The 21,548-nt window shown below is 54.3% G+C and overlaps 1 protein-coding gene across 7 annotated transcripts in view; it reads left to right on the top strand.

Annotated features, from left to right (window-relative positions):
* The window catches only part of Map2k5 (mitogen-activated protein kinase kinase 5), a 250,682-nt gene extending 234,683 nt beyond the window's left edge, over positions 1-15,999 (top strand). For all 7 annotated transcript variants that reach the window (XM_005393687.2, XM_013518967.1, XM_005393686.2 and 4 more), the window contains one exon: positions 15,581-15,999. In XM_005393687.2, coding sequence (XP_005393744.1) covers positions 15,581-15,685 — 105 coding nt within the window. In that variant the 3' untranslated portion in view covers positions 15,686-15,999. The remainder of the gene's footprint in view (positions 1-15,580) is intronic.
* Positions 16,000-21,548: the final 5,549 nt, after the last annotated feature.

The raw sequence follows: 21,548 nt of genomic DNA, 5'->3' as shown, positions 1-21,548 counted from the left end.
GCAGGACAACTGCGCCCTGTGCATTGTCCACGCCTTCCAGGCACTGTCCTGGCAATAGCTAGCTGGCCTCGGGATTTTGAAGCTCGGGAGCTGTGGAAGGAGACTTTCCGACACTGACCAGGGGAGGAGCTAGGCAAAGACGGGGGTGGTTGGAGGGCCCTGCATCACCTGTCACAGTTTCTCCAGGGCAGACAGAGGCTCTGTGGCTTTCTCATGCAGAGAGGTCTTTCTGCTGTTGCAGAGCATGGCTCACGAGACATTGTGAGCCAGGCATAGTGGTGCACGCACTAGCACTTGGGAGGCTGAGGCAGGAGGATCGCTATGAGTTCAAGGCCAGCCTGACTTGCATAGAGAGACCTTGAGCCACTGTTACCACCTCAGTGCAGCGTCCCCGACTGTGAAACAAGGTGGCATTAACTTTGTAACGAGGCTTCGGAGGCCACGTGAGGCCCTGGCCTGACTCAGTGCTCAGCCTGGCGAGTGAGGTTGCAGTCACTGCCCTGTTAGAACAAAGAGCGCGGGCTGGCCCTGCCCGCTTCAGTCCCAGCCCCTCCTTGCCCAGGTCTCCTGGTGTCTCTCACCAGGATTCATGCGTGGCAGCTGCCAGGAGCGGGGCTGCCCAGCTGCTTCCTTGTACCCCGAAAGAGCCCCTTGAGCTGAGGCACTCAGGAACCGACACTGCTCCGATCTCCCTTGTACATGTGAGTGCTTCTCTGTCTGCCATGCTCAGGCCCGACCATTGAAGAAATCTCGGAGCAGAGTCAGTAAGGAAGCTGTTAAAAAGAATGGCTGCTCTGCCTGCCCTGCTAGGGCACTGCAGGGTACACTCACAGTAGCAGGATGCGTGGAGAAATCACAGTTTTCCTCCTGCCTCTTCAGGACAGAGGAGCCAGGCAGGGCAGGCAGGGCAGAGCTATGCTCCCCACTGCTGCTGCTAAGAGCAGAGCCGGGACCTGCTCCACAGGGGCACTGCTGGGTTGCTTAGAGCAGGAGTTGAAGGACACATTTGCAAAAAGAGGTTAGGATCAGAGGAACTAGCCAGGCCCCTGGTGGCCCACGCCTATAATCCCAGCCCTCATGAGGCTGAGGCAGGAGGATCTCCTCAAGTTCAAGGCCAGCCTTGGCTACACAGTAAGTTCAAGGCCAGCCTAAACTACATGGTGAGACCCTGTCTCAAAAAAAAAAAAAAAAAAAATTAATGGAACTGGGTTGAAGGGTTGAGTGGGTCAAGCAAGCACGGACAGTGGTGAGAAAAAACTGCAAAGTTGCTAAGACCCTCCTGTCAAAGGCTAGGCCTTCTGGCTCTGCCAGAGTCCTCTCAGTTGTTATGAAAAGCTTATTGAGGGCCAGGGATGTAGCTCAATGGCATAAGCGCTTGCCTGGCAAGCCTGAGGTCATGAGTTCGATTCCCAGTACAAAAAAAAAAAAAAAAAAAAAAAATCATATTGAATGTTAAGGAGATTAAGTGTAACCATTCAAATGAATTAGTTTTGCTTTTAAGGGCTGTAGCATGGGGCTAAACCCTTGTTTTTGGATGTAGAGACTTGCCAACCTTAGGTAAGCCTCTCAGGGGTTAAATCTGTCTCTGGGGCTCCCAGGACTTGAAAAATGTTACCCTGTATCAAGAAAACCAGAAGTGACAAGTTCATTTAAAAAGCCTGGTTTGTCATTGTTTATCTAATTTTCAGAGTTGACACAGAAAATTAAGCCAGCTGACACTCACTCTCTGCCCCTCTCCCTGGCTCATTTCCCTGGCACCCTCCTCCTGACCTTGCCACACAAGCGCCGGACCCAAAATATGAAACTTCCCCTGAGTTCCTGAGCTGCCCTTTAGTCATCCCAAGCGTGTGCCATGGGGTGTCATCCCTAATGTTATTAAAAAACAGGATGGGGTTATAAATCTACTCTGCCGGACAGTTCTTCCTTCCCCCTCCACTCTGACCATAAATCTTAGAAGTAAACAAACTCTCCATAAAGAAAGCCAGGGTAAGGGGCTGGGGATTTAGCTCAGTGGCACAGCGCCTGCCTGGCAAGCGCAAGGTTCTGAGTTCGATTCCCTGTACCGGAAAAAAAAAAAAAAAAACAGAAAAAGGAAAAAAAAAAAAAGGAAGCCCTCAGCAGCCCCATAGGTCTTTACCGAATTCAGAGGATCGTTGGGCTTGTCTGCCCCTGGGGTGCCACAGAGAACTTCACAGGGAGATAGAAGAGCTGTCACTGTTGAATAGCGGGGTTCTCAAACGCGCACGGCCACACATTTTCAGTATCATGGATAAAGACGAAGTTACTCTCATAATCAAAGCATATCCTATGTAAAACTCAAAACTTTAAAAAGGCCTTCTTAAGTGTACCCCTCTGTCTTAAGCAGATGACATACATCAAGATCTAGCTTTCTAAAATTTTTCTCTGTTGAGCGTGGTGCTGAACACCTGTGATCTCAGCACTCAGGAGGCTGAGGCAGGCAGATCGCTGTGAGATCAAGGCCCATCTGGGCTACATAGCGAGACCCCATCTCTAAAAAAAATGAAACATTTTTCTTTCTATCGTCATCATGGACACTGTCTTGCTGCATTCTGCTACACCATGTCTCCCAGCGTTAGCATGTGTAAGACCGTTTTTCCCTGTGCTGGCTGCCCTGAAACAAGTCTCTTGGTTTTGTTGTGAAGTTGAGCTTGTAGATGTCACTGCTTGCCACTGACTGCCCTTTTTCCTCCGCCTACCCAGCCCTTTCTTAGGCTGCTGCTATTTGGCCATTTCTTTTGTCCATTAGGCTGCTAGACAAGCTACTACACTGGATTTGAATAAACACTGAGAGACAGCGAAAAGTAAGACGTTCAGGTTTTACTGCAACTTCCAGATCCAAAGTCTAAGATACAGGGGTGAAATTATAGTGGCCTTATAGATCTAAAGTCCTTCAAGATTTGCAAACAGGCCATATCACTAAATAGGAAACATACTGCTTGATGATCCTTTATATGAAAGTCCAAGTTGGAAGCAATATGATTATTTTGCTCTAGAATTAGTAACTAGGCTGAACCTCAAATCGTCATGGTTTGGTTATTTTCTGAGGGGTCCAAATAGCCGTGAACCTGCCAAGGAAAGTTCCCGGGCTCTGAAACCCATCTTAGATCTGGGCCCATAGACACTTCTCTCAGCACATCCATTGAGAAGCGAGCGGAATCCTTGTCTCCTGGGAAACCAGGCCCCAGCTACCCACAGGAGCCACTTAGAACCAAGGAACCTGGCCTTGCTGCCAGTGACATGGGCGAGGGTCTCTGAGGCACAACAGAAAAGGCAGCGCCTTGTTTGCAGCCAGACGAAGTTGCATCCTCAGTCACCTGTCCCGCGTGTCCAGCGACCCCGCCGCAGAAGACACGGCGCCCATCTACCACCGCGGCACACGCCAGGCTTCCACACAGTTAATGGTCTGGCGCGTCACCCTGCCAGCCACAGCAAATCAGTGACAGGATAGTGAAGTGCCACAGGTTCTTTGCATTTTGTTTTAGAAAATATTGCTCAAGGCTAAGAGCGGCTTCTGATCATTTTTATTCACTGCCAGGATGCAGAATGACCAGAATTTTCAAATGGTTGGCTTCTTCTCCATGCTTTGTTCATTTTAAAAAAAAAAAAAAAGCAAGAAAATTGTATCTTATGGACAAGCTGTGGTGGCCCAGGCCTTTGTTAGGCTCTTGTTTCTAATTTTCCAAAGGGGCTGCCCCAGCCAGCCCCCCAGACCCCCCACCACCCGGTCCTGAAAACTGAGGCGTCACTGCTGAAAACAGCAAGAGGGTGATGTTTCGCCGCCTTCATTCCTTACCCCGACGTGGCCATCTCACATCGGCAGGTTTTTCCCTCTGCGCTTGTTGAGCTGATAGCATCAGCAGTTTTCTGCTTTGGCTTCAGTCTCTGTGCTTTGTGTATGGTTTGCTTCTCCGGTAAAGAAGATAGAAAAGCTGTTGGTAGGGTGGGTTTTAAGCAGGTAGTGGCTTTACTTAATTGGATGCTTCTTGAAATGAGAATGGATATGCAGCGCTTTGAAAAGTTAAATGTGATGGGTACTGCATCCCGGTACTCAAAACCTGCAGCCCGTCTGTGCAGGATGCTTTGTCATCTTGTGGGTCAGTGCTCTTACTGGCCTTCCCGCTCACCCCTATTATTCAGTCTCTCTCTCTCTCTCTCTCTCTCTCTCTCTCTCACACACACACACACACACACACACACACACACACAGTCATTCCCTCCCTCCTCCCCCATCCCTCCCTCCATCTGAGCAGTGAATCGTCCTACATGTTTAATGCATGTTGACTTCCTGTCATTCATACATGGGATGCCGTTACTGTTTTTACATTTGGCTGGGTCTGTGGTTATATGACTTTTTTTCATTCCTGTTGTTTACTTATAGTATCTCTGTTTACCAGTTGTATCAAGTTTTTAAAGAATCAGTGTTTTACTGAAGCGATCATCTCTCCATCGACTTCATTCCTTTATGTTTTGTCCTTATTGTTTATTGTCATATTTTTCTTTAGGTTTTTTTGTTCTTTTTATAGTGTATTGGATACTGAAGTTATAAATTTCTGATTTTTCCCCATAATATATGCATATGAAGCTATAAATTACCTTTTAAGTGTGTTTTAGGTGCGTTCCACAAATGTGTAAATGGAGAGCTTTTATTCAGGTTTCATTCAGGTTTTGGTTTCTTTGCAGTGCTGGGGGTGGAACCTGCAGCCTCATGCGTGCAGGGCAAGCGCTGCACCACTGAGCTACCCTGCCAGCCCCTCATAGCCACTCAGTTTAAAGAACAAGTTCTAAAAATCAGAAATGCCCCAAAACCCAAAACCTCTTGAGCACCAACCTGACACAAGTAGGAAACTCCACACCTGAACTCTCGTGAAGAGTCACAGTCAAAGCACAGGTGCACCAAAAACACTGCATAAAGCTACCTGTAGGTGCTGTGGGTAATACATAAATGAAACATAAATGCCTTTTAGACCTGGGGCCCATCCCCAAGACACCTCGTTGTTCTGCAAATATTCCAAAATCCAAAAAAATCCAAAATCTGAAAGACTTCTGGTCCCAAGCCTTTTGGGTAAGGGCCCCTCAGCCTAGAGTTGTCAGTATTTTTTGACCCATGAATTATTCAAGGGCATTTTCATTTCTAAGCATTGAGAGATGTTTTGTTGTTTTATTGTGACTGTTGTCTTCATTTCTGTGCACCATGGTCATAGAACATGTTTTGGTTTTTTGTTTTTTTGTTTTGTTTTGTTTTGTTTTTGCGGTACCAGGGATTGAACTCAGGACTTTACACTTGCCAGGCAGGCGCTCATGCTACTGCGCTATTTCCCCAGCCCATAGAACATGTTCTGTACAACATCAGATCTCTATTATTTTTGAGACTCTTCTTAGTATATGGTCAGTTACTTTTTTTATTGTTCACTCTTAAGAATGCATATTCTAGCCAGGTGTGGTGGTGCACACCTGTAATTCCAGCGCTTGGGAGGTTGAAAAAGGAGGATCGCTGTGAGTTCAAGGCCAGCCTGGGCTACAAAATGAGTTTAAGGCCAACTTTAACTACATAGTGAGACCCTGTCTCAAAAAGAAAAAAAAAAAACAAGCATATTCTATAGCTATTATCTTCTACACATCTTTTTTATCAAGCTTATTAGTTGGATACACAAATATTTTGTAGCTGTGCTAATTTTCTACCTGCTTTATCAGCTTTGTCATGGAATACTGTGGCTTTGTCATTTTCTCCTTGAAGTGTGTTAGTTTTTGCTGTATATGTTTTTAGGTAGTAATGTTAGGTACCTAGGTCAAAACATTGTCTTTATTTTGAAGAGTTTCTTTTATCTTTACTAATGACTCTTTATAATACATTTTGCCTTAAGTTTTATTTTTGTCTAATAAATGCAGCTAGTGCTTATCCTATAAAAAAAAATACTGTAGTTGGTATTTGTCTTCTGTGTGTTTGATTATCCCTTTCTTTTTTTTTTTTTTTTTTCGGTACCAGGAATCAAACTCATGACCTTGCGCTTGCCAGGCAGGCGCTTTGCCACTGAGCTAAATCCCCAGCCCTGATTATCCCTTTCTTTATGTGTTCTTTTAAGTACATCTTTGCATTTTGTTGTTTTTAATTTCATCTAAGACTTATAACTGATTAATTTAACCTTTTTTTTTGTCTTTTTTTTTTTTTTTTTTTTTTTGTCTTTTTGAGACGGGGTCTCACTGTGCAGTTCAGGCTGCCCGTGAGTTCACTTTGTAGCCCAGGCTGGTCTTGAACTCACAACAGTCCTCCTGTCTCAGCCTCCCAAGTGCTAAGATTACAGGCGTACACCACCACGCCTGGCTTAACCATTTATATTTAGTTTATTGATAACTTTGAAATTTTTTCCTGGGCCGGGGATATAGCTCAGTGGCACAAGTTCCTGCCTGGCAAGCACAAGGTCCTGAGTTCAATTCCCGTTACTCCCCCGCAAAAAAGAAATTTTTTCCTAACATGTTATTTTGTACCTTCTGCAATATTCATTTGCCTTTTTTCTCCTGTGTTCTGTTAAAGTAAGTTTTTCCCTGTTCTTTTATTCTTTCTCTTGGTTCAGAAATGACATTCTCAGGGCTGGGGATATAGCTCAGCAGCACAGCACCTGCCTGGCAAGTGCAAGGTCCTGAGTTCAATTCCTGGTACAAAAAAAAAAAAAAAAAAAGGAAATGACATTCTCTTTCTAGCATCTAGTTGATTGTGCCTAAGTCTCTAACGTAACAATCAGTGTTAGGATCAATCTCTTCTCTGTGTTTTAGGTAGAGCTGGCTGTAGCTGTGTGTAGTAAAAACCGAACAGCAGCTTAGCTAAGACAGGAGGCCGTTTCCCACTCGTGTAGCAGAAGCAGGAAGTGGGTGCCCAGGCGGAAGGAGCGTAGAAACGCTTGCCTCTTCTGCTATGGACACAGCTCATCTGCTCCCACAGCATCAGCCACACCAGCTACAAGGGAGGCTGGGGACACCATGACTTCACCAGCGACCTAAACTTGGGGCTCTTGCCACAAGCCAGGAAGGGGACCGGTTTCTGCTAGTGCCAGCAGTGTCTGCCGCTTCCTCCAGCGCTAGACGTGAGACTGCTTACCCTTCTTCCTACAGGTCATCCTGGCCCAGGGTCTCATTGTCACCTGGGTTTCAGAGGCTCAGAATTACATGTTGCTGTATTTGTGGTTTTACATAGTTAGTGCTTGTTTAGGTTTATCTACCACATTCTTCGTCCCTTCTGAAGTTTCTCTTTTTTCCGCAGCATATTAAGGGTTTTGTGGGTACCAGCCTGGGAGTGGTGAAGCCAGCTCAATTTTTCCTTTAGTATTGTCTTCACTGCACCCCAGCTCTTGATGGTGGGTTTAATTGGGGTCTGAAGCCTTAGTTGTTGGTCTTCCCCAGAACCTTGGAGCTACCCTGGTGTCTTCTGGCTCCTACTCTTGCTGGCAAGAAACTGCTATCACTATTGGCAGATGTGTCTTTCTCTCTGGTCCTAGGTATTCTGCGGTTTTACTGATTTTGCTAGGTATGGTGTTTGTTTTGTGGAACTGGGGATTGATCCCAGGGCCTTGTGTGTGCAGGCAAGACTTTACCACTGGGCTACAGCCCCAGCTCTCGATGCCGATTTTACTGTGTTTAGTCTGTTTGGAAATCATTAGGATTTTTGAATCTGGAAATTCATGTCTTTCATCGGTCCTCAAAGCTTTCAGTTGTCATCTCTTTGGATACTACCCCCCCTACCCCATGTCATTCTTTCAGGTCTTTCTCTTCTACATATTAAAAAAAAAAAGTCTCAGCCAGGCATGGTGGCACATGCCTGTAATCCCAGCACTTGGGAGGCTGAGGCAGGAGGATCGTTAGGAGTTCGAGGCCAGCCTAGGCTGCAAAGTGAGCTCAAGGCCAGCCTGAACTGCATAGCGAGACCCTGTCTCTAAAAGACAAAAAAAAAAAAGTCTCCCTTTACTGGGTAATTCAGCTCTCGATTATTCTTCCAGCTTACTAAGTGCTCGTGGATTTATCTGCTATGTAGCTCATCCATGAAGGCTTTTTTCCTAATGACTTTGTTACATTCCTCTAAGTTATACTTGATTCTTTTTCAGATCTCTTTTAAACATCTCTTAGTGTTTCCGTTTCTTCTTTTGTGTCTTTATTCTTTGTAGATTTTCTTCTTGGTTGTTTTATGGTGTCTTGGCACTGAGAGTGCTGACCTTCCTGCATGGTATGTGTGTGCTGACTCTAGCGTGGGGGAATTGTTGCTTTACAGGGTCTGGGATTTTTTTTTTTTTTTTCTTGTCTTTTTGAGACAGGGTCTCGCTATGCAGTTCAGGCTGGCCCTGAGCTCACGTTGTAGCCTAGGCTGGTCTCGAACTTGCAACGATCCTCTTGCCTCAGCCTCCCGAGTGCTGGGATTACAGGCGTGTGCCACCACACCTGGCTGGTCTGGGATTTTTATTGTAAGCCCAACATCAGTGGGTGTATTACCATGGAAATTAACAGATTTCAGAATGGTCTTCCCTGTTTCCCTGTGTTTCTGAGAGGCACTCTAGAGCACCACTAAATAAAGTTATATTAATTTATCAGCTTGGGATTCTCAGACCACAGAGCTCATACATCGAACCCCCAAACTGTGTAGAGCTCCATTTCGTTTTCGTATTTCCTGGTCCACTGTCCCTCAGAGCCGCCGTACCCTCACCCTGCTGATGGGCAGACGTTTCCCAGGCCCATCCCTCCTTGGTCCCAGCTTCCTTCAGGGCTCCATGGGGTCACGGGCGGGTCACCTGCCTAGGTCTCAGCACTTCCAGATCTGTGTGCCTGGCTGCAGCAGCCCCCTCAGGGCCACAGGACTTCACCCAAACACCAGAGTTCCGGTCTTCAGTTCCCCTTCCATTTTCGACAGTTAAAGCTTTTTATTTTTTCTTACAAATTCATCTATGCTTTTTTTTTTTTCATGTTCTCTCTTACCCAGCCAAACATTTGTAGAGGGAAGCTTTGAAGCCATCTGTCCTCTCAGCTTGTCTTTTCATTCGCTGTGAGAACCGTTCAGTTCACTCTTGTTCAACAAACTTCCTGAGCACCCACCTGGTGCCAGAAATTTTGGTAATTCTTGTTTGTTTGTTTTGGGGCGGTCTGGTTTGGTTTGGCTTTTTTACATAGGGTCTTGCTATGCAGTTCAGGCTGGCCTTGAGCTCACTTTGTAACCGAGGCTGGCCTCAAACTTGCAGCGATCCTCCTGCCTCAGCCTCCTGAGTGCTGGAATTACAGGCGTGCACCACAGCACCTGGCCTTGTGTTACTTCTGGTGATTGACTGCTCTTTCACCATCTCTGTATGCACATACAGAGCTGCTATACGAGCTGTACTCAAAACATAGTGAATGCTCAAGTGTAAAATGTTTTACAGCAAGAGACGTATTACGGTTCCCCTCACAGTGCTTCCCCTCGCTCTGAACACACTTACTCCCTTTTTCCTGGCAGGGTGTCTTTCCTGTAATTGGCTTTTTAATGTAAACATTCACTGTATCTCGCCATCACTGCTAGTAGTACGATCTGGGGGCCCCCAAGGCCGTCTGTTCAAGGCGTGGCCCCCACCTGGCGCCCTGGGAGGGGCGGATACAGGTGCGGCCAGGTCACGGACCTCTGTTCTCTGCTGTCCTGTTTCCGTCTCATCCTGGCCGTGAGGTCCTGGTGGTGCAGCCCCTCACACTCCCACCACAGTGAGTTGCCCAAGGCCCCAAACGGCAGCGCCAATCACAGTCCGGACCCTGAAACCGTGAGCCAGAAACCCCGCTCCGGCCATGGCTCCCCCAGGCGTTTGTCGGTGGTGGAGGGAGGCTGACGCGCATGCGTGAGCTCCCTCACGCGGGCCGGCGCCTCCGCCCACGCGTCACACCCCAAGGGGACGGTGTCTCTAAACCTCACCCCCACGCAGCTGCCACCCGAGACAGGCCCCGCGTCCCTGGGTCCCCTCACTGCCTCCCAGTCACAGCTTGCACGCACAGCACGGGCCTCGGGGAGTCTGTGGCATGGCCTGGAGCCGGACCCCTCACACCTCCCCAGCGCCTTGTTCTGCGTCCTCTCTGCACCGCCCCGCCTGAGGTGGCCGTGGGGAGCAGCCTCCTCCTGCCGTGCCCTGCCCGGGGCGCCCACACAAGCTCCGTCATCAGGACTCACAAGACAAGGGTCAGCACCCCACTGCCCCCAGCCAGCCTGCTGGAGTAACCATGGTAACTGGTCCCCAGGCTGCCCGGAGAGCACAGGCCCTGCAACGCCTCCCAGCCACCTCAGCCTCCTGTCCTCCCAGCAGGCCCTTTCTAACCAGCCCCTCTCTCAGGAGCGTGTAGATCTCCGCAGATGAGAGGTGGGGAGCTCCTTGGCCCCCTCAGCACCCTTGTACCATCTAAAAGACTGAGAAGTAAGCAATTTGCTGCTAATAGTTGAATATTTGGGAGAAAAATCTATTACGGTAACCGTAGTGAAGAATAAACTCTGGAAGGTTGATTGCAATGGCACGTCACGGGTATTAGCTCACTTGGAAGGTCTTAAAAGGAAACGAAGAGTTGGAAGGGACACGCCGCCCGCCACCACCCCACACCCCTTGGCTGCCTCCTCTAAGCCAGGGGAGAGCTGAGGGATGGAGGCTGGGAAAGACGTTCTCAGAACCGATGCTCGGGACCCACAGCCTCCCGCTCGCCTGTCGTCTGAATGCTGCTCCCCAGCTGCAGGACCCTGGGGCCCACCGGTGTCAGAGCGACGCCCCACACTGCACAGCGTGTGTCATCATCTGTCGGTCAGGCCGTCTCGTTTGGTCTGTCCAGCCCACTGTAGGAGGAAGGGAGAGCTGGTGGTTTCCAACCTAGGCCGAGGCCAGCACACAGCTTCCCTGCGTTCAAAACCAGCCAAAAAATAAGACCCAGAGGTGACAGGAAGAGGACCGGTAGCTGCCTCCACCGAACAGCTTGGACGTGCAGCACTGGCCTTCCGTAAAACTCTGGATTGGAGGCTGTGCTTACCTGCTGGCCCCGGGAGCCTTGCAGAAAGCGTGTGTGCTGAGCCCCAGTCGGACGTAAACAACCACAGGCCGCCCTGGGAGGGCTGCAGTGTCCCCTTGGCGAGGGCCCTGGGGTGCTGGAACCACAGCCTCCCGCAGCGAAGGGGCCAGCAGGGGATGCAGGTCCCCCCACGGTCCTTCCGGCCTCCCGCTTCCCACCACCCTGCTGATGAGCCTAGGCACGGGTGGTTCTGATTCGTCATCCCACACAACTCCCGTCAAAAGAGCTGCCCACTGCCCGCCACCTGCCAGCAGTTTAGAGGACGTCGGACATCTGCCCCTTTCCATAAATTATTTAACTTCTCTAACCTGAACTTTTCTGCTGGGTAAATAGGGTTGGGATTGGTAGACTTTGGGTGTATGTGCGTATGAGGGTGTGTGTGAGTGCGTGTTTGTGTGTGAGGGAGAAGTTGTTTGTCTCTTTGTTTCTCTGATAACAGGGATTGAATTCAGGGCCTTAATACTGAGCTACATCTACAGCTTTTTTTTTTTTTTTTGTGAGACAGGGTCTTGTTAAGTCATGAAGTTGCTAAGGGTCTTGAACTTGCAATCCTCCTGCCTCAGCCTTCCAGAGTGCCGGGATTACAGGCACATGCCGCCGTGCCCTGCTGTTTGGTAGTTTTAAAGCTTTAGCAGCAGCACACATTTTACCATGTGAAACTAATGCAGGACCCCAGCACTCACACGGGAAAGAAGCGATAAGGTGTTAGCACGAATGTGTTACTATTCCTTGCAAACTTCTTTAGAAAATCATCCAAGAGGCTTCTGTCACAGGATTCAAATGCAGGGAGAGGCAGGGCTAAAGGCAGCGGTAGCAATCTCCTGTCTCCATCCACATCTGGGGTGTCTCTGTATATCATCTGGTGTGAAGGCAGCCCGGTGTGAAGGCAGCCGTGACCCTCCCAGCCACCTGTCAGCTTCAGCATCCTTTGAACCAGTGTAGGTGGTTTAACAGGGAGAGCAGAAGGGTTTTATTGGTGAGCGTGGTCCTGACAGTACCATGTGTTCATCCAGATCGCTTACAATGAACGGACAGGCCAGAGCGGAGGTGCTCAGAGCTGCAGGAAGCGACGCCAAGGGACACCATTCACGGGGAGCTGCCTCTCCCTAGTCCTGCCCCCCCACTCTGCTGAGAACCAGGCTCCTAAGGAGGCGCCCTAACTAGCCAGCCAAGGTGCCCGTCCTCGCCACGTCCTCAGAGCTCTCGCACGGTGGCCCCCAGGGACGCCGACACTGCAGGACGCGTGCGGTCCTGGGAAGGCCCGCGGGAAGGCACAGGCAGTTCTGGGAAGGGGTCGATGGTATCTGTAGGTGGGACGTGCAGAAAGGTTCCACAGAGCCAGAGCGTGGGCCCGGGCCGTCTGCTGCTGGGTACGCTGCTGCTGATGGTCCCTGCTGCCCTCGCCTGCAGATTCTGGTCTCTGGCGCCTGAGAAGTTTGCTCAGGCCCTGGCCTGGCTTTCCTAGCTCCTCTGGGGTTCAGTCGCACAGACAGAATAGAGCTGGGAAGTGGGGTGGGCGCCATCACCCCACCCTGTAGCTGCCGGGGGCCTGGCTCCCTGGCTCCAGGCCGCTGAGAAGGACATGTAGCAGCCGGGATCCTGGGCTCTGCACACACAGTGCCCAGGCCCAGCTCAGAGGCCTTGGACCAGCTCCTCGATCTTGCTGCGCTTTTGTTTCCTCATCTGTAAAACGGGAATAATATTCCTGCTTGATATAGTTGCTGAGCGTTAAATGACTAAAAGAGCCTGTCGCATAGAGACCTGAGTAGGAAGGACGCAGCATGCCTTTTTCCTTCGTGAAATCAGTTTGTCAGTTAAGGATTAGTTGTTGGGTGCCTAAAATATACAAGTACAGGGAAGACATTCTTTTTTAAAAGGTAGAAGTGACAGCACACTGTGCTCTACCTCAGGGAGCACCAGTACTAGCGCAGGCGGGGCGGTGTCTTCCGGCTTCAACCCTACCTCCACTGTCTTCCCACTCCGGCCTTGCCCCTCCTCCTAAGTGTCCAGGAGCCTTGCTGTCCTTTGTCCCTGGGCTGGGGGTGCAGGGAGGGTTCAAGTTGGCCGCTTGAGATGCGAGGCACCAGCCAGTGCCTGAGCTGCTCTCCGGGGAGGAGCTGCAGCCAGAGTGCAGAGGTCACCTGCTCGTGTCCCAGGCATGGAGTGAGGGCCAGCCACATGCCAGGCACTGCTCCGGGGCCCGCAGCCGCACCCGAAAGTTACCGAATGATTCAGATGCACAGGAGTCTCTAGGAAAGTCTCACAGAAAGTAGCACGTCCGGGGCCCAAATAGGTAAATTCCTACTTAGGAAGAAACTCAAAGCCCAAGTGAAGGCAAACAGTGGGCGTCACCGAGCGGGCACTGGGCCCCACGTGCAGCCTGCCGAGCCCCACACAGCACCCGCCACTGGAACCCCCGGAGCCCCAGTCCCCTGACGATGGCCATGCCTGCCTGCCAATCGGAGGGCTCGGGCTGCCCCTGTCCCACCTCTCCTTCAGGGGTGCTCAGCCGCAGGGGCAGGAAGGCACGTACAGGGCAGCAGCTCCTCTTCACGATGGACTCGGCCTCCGCCAGCGTCCTCCTGTGCCTTTCAGTCCCCTCAGTGGGGTCCGCAGCAGTGGGGTGACACTGCTTTCTGGCTGTGGCCTCCTGTGGGTCGCCCCCCCTTGTGGGCCGCCCCGCCTTTCACAGCCCCTGCCTGGCCTTCCTCTGTCAGTCTCCACCTTCTGGGGTGAAGTCTGCGCCCAAACACTGTAGCTGTCGCTGCCATAACGGGCAGGCGGCCCTGCGAGGGGCAGGAAGGAAGAGCGCCCCCACGCAGTGCACCCTGCCAGCTCTGCAGACAGGGCTGCCGGCGCGGTCTGTCTGTCTGTCCGTCCGTCCCTCTCCAGCACCCACCCTTAACCAGTCCGCAGTGGCTGGGGACAGAGCCCAGGTGTCCTGGTCACTTCCTTGCAGGGTAGACCCTCAAGGACAGGCCTGCCAGCGGCCCCCTCCGGCCTGGCTACTGTAGGGGCACTGGGCAGGTGCACCCCAAGGAGCGGCCACCGGCCTTTCCGGGGACAGCGGAGGAATGCCGCTCCCCTCCTGCAGTTCCGCTCTGCTTGCTCCCCAACAGATGACAACAGAGATGGAGCATATGGCCCCAAAGTCACCCGGCATTCTGGGAAAGTGACACTGTGCTACCCCAGGCTCGGGGGAGGAGCCGTGGCTCCTGAGCACAGCTTCTCCCTTTGTTCTTCAGAAGGGCAGAAGGTCGCCTCTCCCGAGCCTGCGGAAAGGGGGTGTGCACACGTGGCCCCAGGGAGGACTTCCTGTCACAGGCAGCCATGAGAGAAAGCGGCACGGGGCAGCCGCTCACCGGGAGGAGAGTGAGGCGCTCCCGCCCCAGCCCCCACCCTGGCCTCCTGCTCCCCTTTCTCCCCCGCTCCCTCAGGGCCCTGCAGCTCTGTCCCCAGGGTGCCACGAGAAGTCCCGTGGCACATGCCTCCCTGCCGCCCCATGTCCCCAAGGTCAGTGCCGTCCCTGCGCCGGAAGGCAGGGTGAGGGGACACAGCACCGGCACAGGGAGGAGGCTCAGGCGTTCATTCCCCTCCGCAGAGATGCCTCCGGCCTGAGCTGGGCTCCAGGTGAGCCATGCAGCCCCATCCCTTCCCCCGCTGGCCCTCCAGGCCTCTGCGGGTGCTGGGGGCCGCATGACCTCCTGGCCGCCATGGCAGAGGACATAAGGAGCTCGCTGCCCTGTGCTGCTTTGAGCGAGCCGCTAGGGCCAGGGCTGCAGCCAAGCCCAGGCGAGGGGGGAGGGGTAGCGGGGAGCCCCCCATCCCTCTGCGGCCCGCTCTGGCTCCCCAGGGTCCCCATGCAGGCCGCAGAGGTTTTTGTGGGGAGCCCCCAGGTGTAAAGTGTGCAGCCACGAAGGACAAAGAGCGGGCTTGGCCCTGTGCCCCGGCCTTGTCGTGGTCAGTCCTGGCTGCGTCCGCTTGCTGCTGGCTTCCCTGGCTCTCGGGAGGCCGCGGCCTGCTCCCGGTGTACCGCACAGCGGGGGAGGGGCCGGCTAAACACAACCTGGGCCGCCTGTGGCTAAGTAGGTTAGAACCGAGACCGGCCCCTGCGAAGCCCAGCGCTCCCTCCCAGCCTTCCCCGTGTGCCTCACCCTCCCTTCGCCACAGGCTGTGATTGATTTAGAGGGGAGCTGCGCAGACGGCGGGAGCTAAAAGGCTTCGCCAAAGCCTCTGACCTGCTGATTCCCCGGTTTCTGGGCAGCCTCTGGACCGGAAGTGGTCACACGGCTGAACCCTGTCTGAACCGATGGAGGGCCGGGCAGTGTGGCACGGGGCCGGGGGCAGCTCAGCATCCATCCTGGGCCTCAGACTCAGGATGGGGAGGGGGCCAGAAGCGGCCTTTCCTGCCTGCCAGGGTCGTTGAGAAAAGCACAACCAGTGCCAGGCTGAGCAAGTGCCTTGGCGGGGCACTGCCAGGCGGGCCTGCAGACCGACGTCACCCCTGCCCCTCTTCCCGCAGGGCCACCCGTTCATCGTGCAGTTCAACGACGGGAACGCCACCGTGGTGTCCATGTGGGTGTGCAGGGCCCTGGAGGAGCGGCGCAGCCAGCAGGGCCCCCCGTGAGGCCTCCCAGGGAAGTCCAGAACCGGTCACCCGGACACCCACCCGCGGCCCTCTGCGTCCGCTGCCTGCACCAGAAGAGCTTCGCTGGCCCAGCCCCGCACTCGCCTCTGCCCTGCCGGCAGCGCCCCGCCTGGCAGTCCCCACCCCTGTCCTGAGCGCCGACTCCAGCAGGTTGGGTCAGGGCGGGCGGCAGGTGGAGGTGCCCTGGCCCCTGCTCCCCTCTGTCCTAACTGCTCTGTAAAGGTCAGGCCCTGTGGGCGGCACTGATTGAATAAAGTGTTACTGCCGGGGGAGGCTCCCCATGCAGCCGAGTGCTCAGTGTGTCCGGCGGGCCAGGCGGGGTCTCCACGCGAGCGGGGACCCCTGGGACAGGTTTGTCACCCAGGCATCCGCAGGCACTGGCGTGCTCCCCGCAGTCAGGTGACGAGGCCCGCAGCCCAGCCCTGGTGGCGGACGAGAAGCGGGTAGCGCGGAGCAGCGGAGCCAGGCCCTGAGCCCGGATCTCTGGCCTGTGTCTGACACCAGCGAGCTGACCTGACCCGGCAGCCCGGGAGGGACTGGAGACCAAGGCAAGGCCCGCGCCAGCGGAGAGGCCCTCGCCCACCCCACTGCGCAGCCGGCCACCAGCTCCTCCGCCCGCCCCACTGGACCTCTCCTGGGCCTCCCACCACCACCCAGGTGAGCGGGGCGCCCGTGGCACGCTGGAGCCCAGGCGGAGGGGCTCCGGGGGCCTCAGTGGTCCCACCCTGCCCTCCGGGTCTGCAGCTTCTCCCTCCCCAGGGCCCGCACCTCAGTGCCCAGCTGGGCCTTGGGACCGAGACCACGGCGAGGCCGCCGTAGCTGCGCCTCCCCCCTTTCTCACCTCCACTGAGCCCGCCCCGAATTCCCATTGTCTTCACCTCTGAGGGGGATGGGCGCCGCCCTCCACACCCGCTCTGTAAGGGCCTCGACCCCTCACCAGGCTCCAGCGCTCCCTTCTCATGGTGGGGGTGCTGTTAAAACAGAAGCAGAACCAAGCCAGGCACAGTGGTGCGCGTCTGTCCTCCCTGGGAGGCTGAGGCAGGACTGCAAGTTCGATCCCAGGAGTACCCACCGGGCTCCCCCAGCCACACTGGAAAACCGCAGCCCCTGTACCCCTGCTCTGGGACCGGGGCCTGGCCGCACCGTTGTCCTCCTGTGTGACAAGCCGCTTTACTTCCTGTTGTGCCTGTGATGCACTAGAAGAGAAGCTGCATGAGGGCAGAGGTCCCGGTCCGTGCGCAGGGCAGAGACTCCTGGGCGTGGAGGGCACCACCAGCGCTGGATGGCCCGGTGGCCGCCGTGCGGGAGCTGTCCTTCCCCCTACGCCCAGCCCAGGGCCCAGGAAGGACCGCCGTCCCATGAGGCTTCCCTTGGCTTCCAGGACAGAGTCGGGGCCGTCATACTGCAGATGGCACCAGGCTGCAGCTGGCCCGGGTCCCCGACACTCCCTCTCCCTCGCGCTTGCCATTCCTCCGTGCTCAGCACATGAGGGGGGCTGCCCGGGAAGGGAGGCCCGACCCCGGCCGTGAGCCAGCAGCTCAGGGCTCACTCCTGTCTGGAGAGCGGGGTGGCCCCGAGTGCTGGGGGTCAGGGAAACGGGCAGGTCTCCTGAGTCAGGCGCCGTGCTCAGGACTTAAGTCTCAACTCCGTTCTGGCCCTGGGCCGAGCAGTAGGTGGTGTCGTCATTCTGCCCAGTTTCCAGATGGAGAAAGGGGCGCAGAGGCAGAGTGGTCCGCCCGAGAAGCCGCAGCCAGTCCGCAGGAAAGCGTTTGGAGCCCTGGAGCTCCGCACCCCCAGCCCAGGGCCGTGCACACCTGCACGCGCGCACACCGTTCTGTTTACACTTCAGGGCTCCTGGGCCCTCCGGAGCCCACTCCCCGCTCACCCCGCGTTGACAGCCCCCCCAAAGTACACGTTCCCCGCTGGCCTGAAGCAAGAAGGTGGGGGTGGGTGCCCCGGGCAGCTCCTGCACAGACCCCTCTGCCTGTCGAGGTGCAGTGGAGCGCAAGGCTATTCACAGCCTGGCACACGACTGTCACAGGCCACAAGCCCAGAGCCCCATGGGCAGGAACAGGTTCTCCCCTGGGCCGGAATGCCACCGGCGCCATCACCCAGGCTTGGTGATAATTCCTGCCCTCCTTTCGGGGCCCCTCTCAGCAGTTGCATTTCCTTTCTCTGGGTACAGACAGAGCCCCTCCAGAGCCGACAGAGCCTGGCCCATGTCCATCCCCAGGGCCTGGCCCGGGCCAGCACACCAAGGCTCCAAGCGGGCAGGGCACGGGGAACGCGGCCCTCAGAGCAGAACGTGGCCCCCAGCCACTCAAGTGCACAGTGTGAGGAGCATTTCCAGCACAGGACAGGCGGCAGAGTCCTGGCATAGAAGCAAGGAGGCCCCCTCAATACTCGGGCCAACTAGGCCTAATGGTACAGTCCTCTGGGAGGACTCTGGGAGGCTGAGGCAGGAGGATCCCAAGATTAAGCACAGCCTGAATAATTTAATGGTTTAGCAAGATCCTGTCTCAAAATATTAAAAACAAAAAAAGGTGAGTGCAAAGGCCCTGAGGTTAACGCCTAGTACCACAAAAAAAAAAAAAAAAACCAGGCCACTGTCCCTCCCTTCTCCCATCTTTGGTGTCCCTGCTGGGAAATATGTATACAAAATCCCAGGGTTTGGGATCCTCCAAGAAGGCGGTAACAGCAGAGGAGAAAAGTGGGACCCTCACTGCAGGCCCTGTGATCCAAGGCAGTGTGACCGGAGACCCAGCCCAGTCAGGTGGCAGCCCGTGCTAGGCAGCACAGCCTGGCCGAGGGTCCCCTGCCCCAGCGCAGGCGCCTAGAGCCTTGTGCCAAGCCAAATAGACCTGGGTCCTTAAGGGGCAACATGAGCGTCCCGGCCCCTGCACACAGGCCGAAGGCCAGAGCGTGAGCTCAGGGTGACGCCTCGGCATGGGGCGGGGCGTTAGGCTGCTGTCTCCCCAGACCCCTCAGCACATCCCCGGGGCGGGGGGAGCCCAGGGAGAGCTGCAATGCCACCTCAAAGATGGCACTGTCTGCTGCCCAGACTCCCCCTGGGAGCTCAGCATACGGGAGCCTCTGTCCCCAGTTGCAGTGACGGCAGTGGGAAGGGAGGCTGTGGGAGGAGAAGGAGACACCTACATCCCAGCATGGGGCGGGGACACAGCCAGGACAACGGGGACGGGTGAGCCGCAGAGAGGATGCTCACGGGGGACAGGGAAGCCAGCACAGCCCGGGCCTCCCAGTGACAAATTTTCTGCTGCCCAACCACAAATATTCGCTGTGACTTGGGACAGAGGCTGTGAGAGACTTTGCGGCCTCCCTTGGCGGTATCATTTGTCTTGTTTTGAAGGTGCGAGATTGCAGGCGCGAACTTATAGACCAAAGTTTGTCTTAATTGCTGCGGTGTCGCTGCCTCTCTGGCAGATAACAGCACAATGAACGAGTCGATGGGGCTGAGCCCTCCAGGTCCTTCTTCTAAAGTGAGACAAATGTCCCTCCTTGGAGCCCAACAGTCCATCGGCAGCCCCGCCATTTATTCATCTCCCTAACCGTTTGCATTCACTTGCACGGGATAAAAAGTCTCTCCCTGCCCACAGACTTAGTTAAAAGCAGCCAGTCAGGCTGGGCACCGGTCCTGCCCCGAAGCTGCTCTCTCCCTCTCCCTGTCCTGCTCCTCTCTCTCTCTCCGCAGCAGGTACGGGAAGAGCAGCAACAGAAAATGATGCAGGCGGCAGGGTGGAAGTTGTAAGAAAAAAACCAAACGCGGTTGGCCTCGCCGTGTGGGCAGGGCGCAGCAGGCACCCTCAGCCTGCCCCTTCCAGTGCGCCTTCACGGACCAGGACAGAGCAGTGACCCACCTGTGTGCCCACCGCGGAGCCGGCGCTCTGCTCCCTCTCTGCCTCTGAGCCCTGGTCTGCCTGGGACACTCCTCCCGCCACCCTCTGCCTCCTGCCCAGTTCCTGCCGGTCCTGCAGGCCTCCATGGGGATGCGGTTCCTCTGGGGAGCCCACCTGCCCTGACCCATGGGTGCAGGAGCCCCACCTAGGTGGTCCCCGGCAACATCCCACCTCACCATAGCCATTCCGCTCTCCTTGCAAGGCAGGGACTCAGGAGAGGATGAGGAAGAGGGTGGACAGGAGACCCAGGGCTTGGCCACATCAGACACTGTCCCTCAAGCCATCTAGTAAGAGTCACTTCTTTTTTTTTTTTTTGGTTTTGAGACAGAATCTCACTGTGTAGTCCAGGCCAACCTTGGACTCACTCTCTAGCCCAGACTGGCCTCACATTCATGGCAATCCTCCTGCCTCAGCCTCCTGAGGCGCTGTCTGGGAGTACAAGTATGCACCACCACGCCTGACTAGGAAGAGACACTTTAAGACACAAACACTGGAGGAAGGAGACTATGGCTGCCCATTTATTTCCTCTCTACTGCCTGCCTTGTTTCAAATGTAACACCACATGTATTGTTTTGTAATAAAATGTTTTTAAAATATTTTAAGCCAGTAAGCCCTCAGGAGGCTGAGGCAGGAGGATTGCCACAACTCTCAGGCCAGCTGGTGCTACATAGCAGAGACTCCATCTCAGAAAAACCAAAAATAAATAAATAAATCTCTGAGTTAGAAGCACTCAGCAAGGGAGTAGGAGAGGCAGGATTCAGTTGAGTCTTCTGACCCCAAATCTTCTGTCCCATGGCTTCCTGGGTCCCTTTTTGCCAATCCCATGGAGAGACAATGAAGTGGACCCATGAAGGGTGTGGACTTGCAGTCACACAGTCTGAGCCTGACTCAAATGACTTGCTGTGTGACCCTGGGCAGGGTGCCTAACCTCTCTGGGCTTCTGTTTCCCCACTGGTGGAGGTGATGACACTGTGGAAGTTGTTGACGTCACGGTTCAGTTATCACTGCTGCTGTGACGAGCACCAAACACTTTTAAAGGGCACGTTTCCTCCCTTCATACCCTGCCACCAATACACACAGACCCATACAGCCAGTGCCCACCACTCCCAACTTTTTCCTCTCCCCCAGAAGGGTCCCTCTGGCCTCCTTCCCCTGCCCGCTCCTCGGGGGAGAAAGCTGTTTCCAAAACAGCAAACCCCCTTTGCTTTCCCTGCAGGCAAGGCCACTTTAACTCTCAGAACCTCAGGGACAAAACGGGTGCGCTGGCACCCTAAGTCTTGGGAGAAGCAAGCAAGCGACGTCGGGGCTCAGCACAGGCCCTAGGGGAGGCCCTTGGTCCAGCTGGGGCACCTGCTTGCTCACTGGAAACCCCAGCAAGACTGGAACCATCTCTCCTGGGGAAGGGAGATAAGTCATTTCTCCAGGCCAGAAAAGCCAGCGTTACCAAGCAACATAATGATGAAAATAATCTCCAACAAATGGTCCTGAGACAACCGGATATCCACATGCAGGAGGCTGGATCTGGACCCCTACCTCACACCACACACAAAAATTAATTCCAAATGAATGGATTGTAAAGCTGAAGAGCCCAAACAAACTTCTTAGAAGAAACTGCTAGAGTATTCATGTCAAAGCCTCCTTAGATATGATGCCAAAAACAACCCAGAAATTATAAACTAAATTTGACATCAAAATGAAAACTTTTTGTCCTTCAAGGGATACTGTTTTTAAAAAATTAGACAACTCACATAGTGGGGCAAGGTATTTGTAAACCATATATCTGATAAGGGACTTAGGCCTAGAATATTTAAAGAACTCCTACAACACAATAATAAAAATACAGGGGCTGGGGATATAGCTCAGTGGCATAAGCGCCTGCCTGGCAAGAGCAAGGTCGTGAGTTCGATCCCCGGTACTGCAAAAAAAAA

This window comes from Chinchilla lanigera, unplaced genomic scaffold (assembly GCF_000276665.1).
Source record: "Chinchilla lanigera isolate Chin_1 unplaced genomic scaffold, ChiLan1.0 scaffold00049, whole genome shotgun sequence".
NCBI lineage: Eukaryota > Metazoa > Chordata > Mammalia > Rodentia > Chinchillidae > Chinchilla > Chinchilla lanigera.
This window is presented reverse-complemented; position numbering and strand designations above follow the sequence as displayed.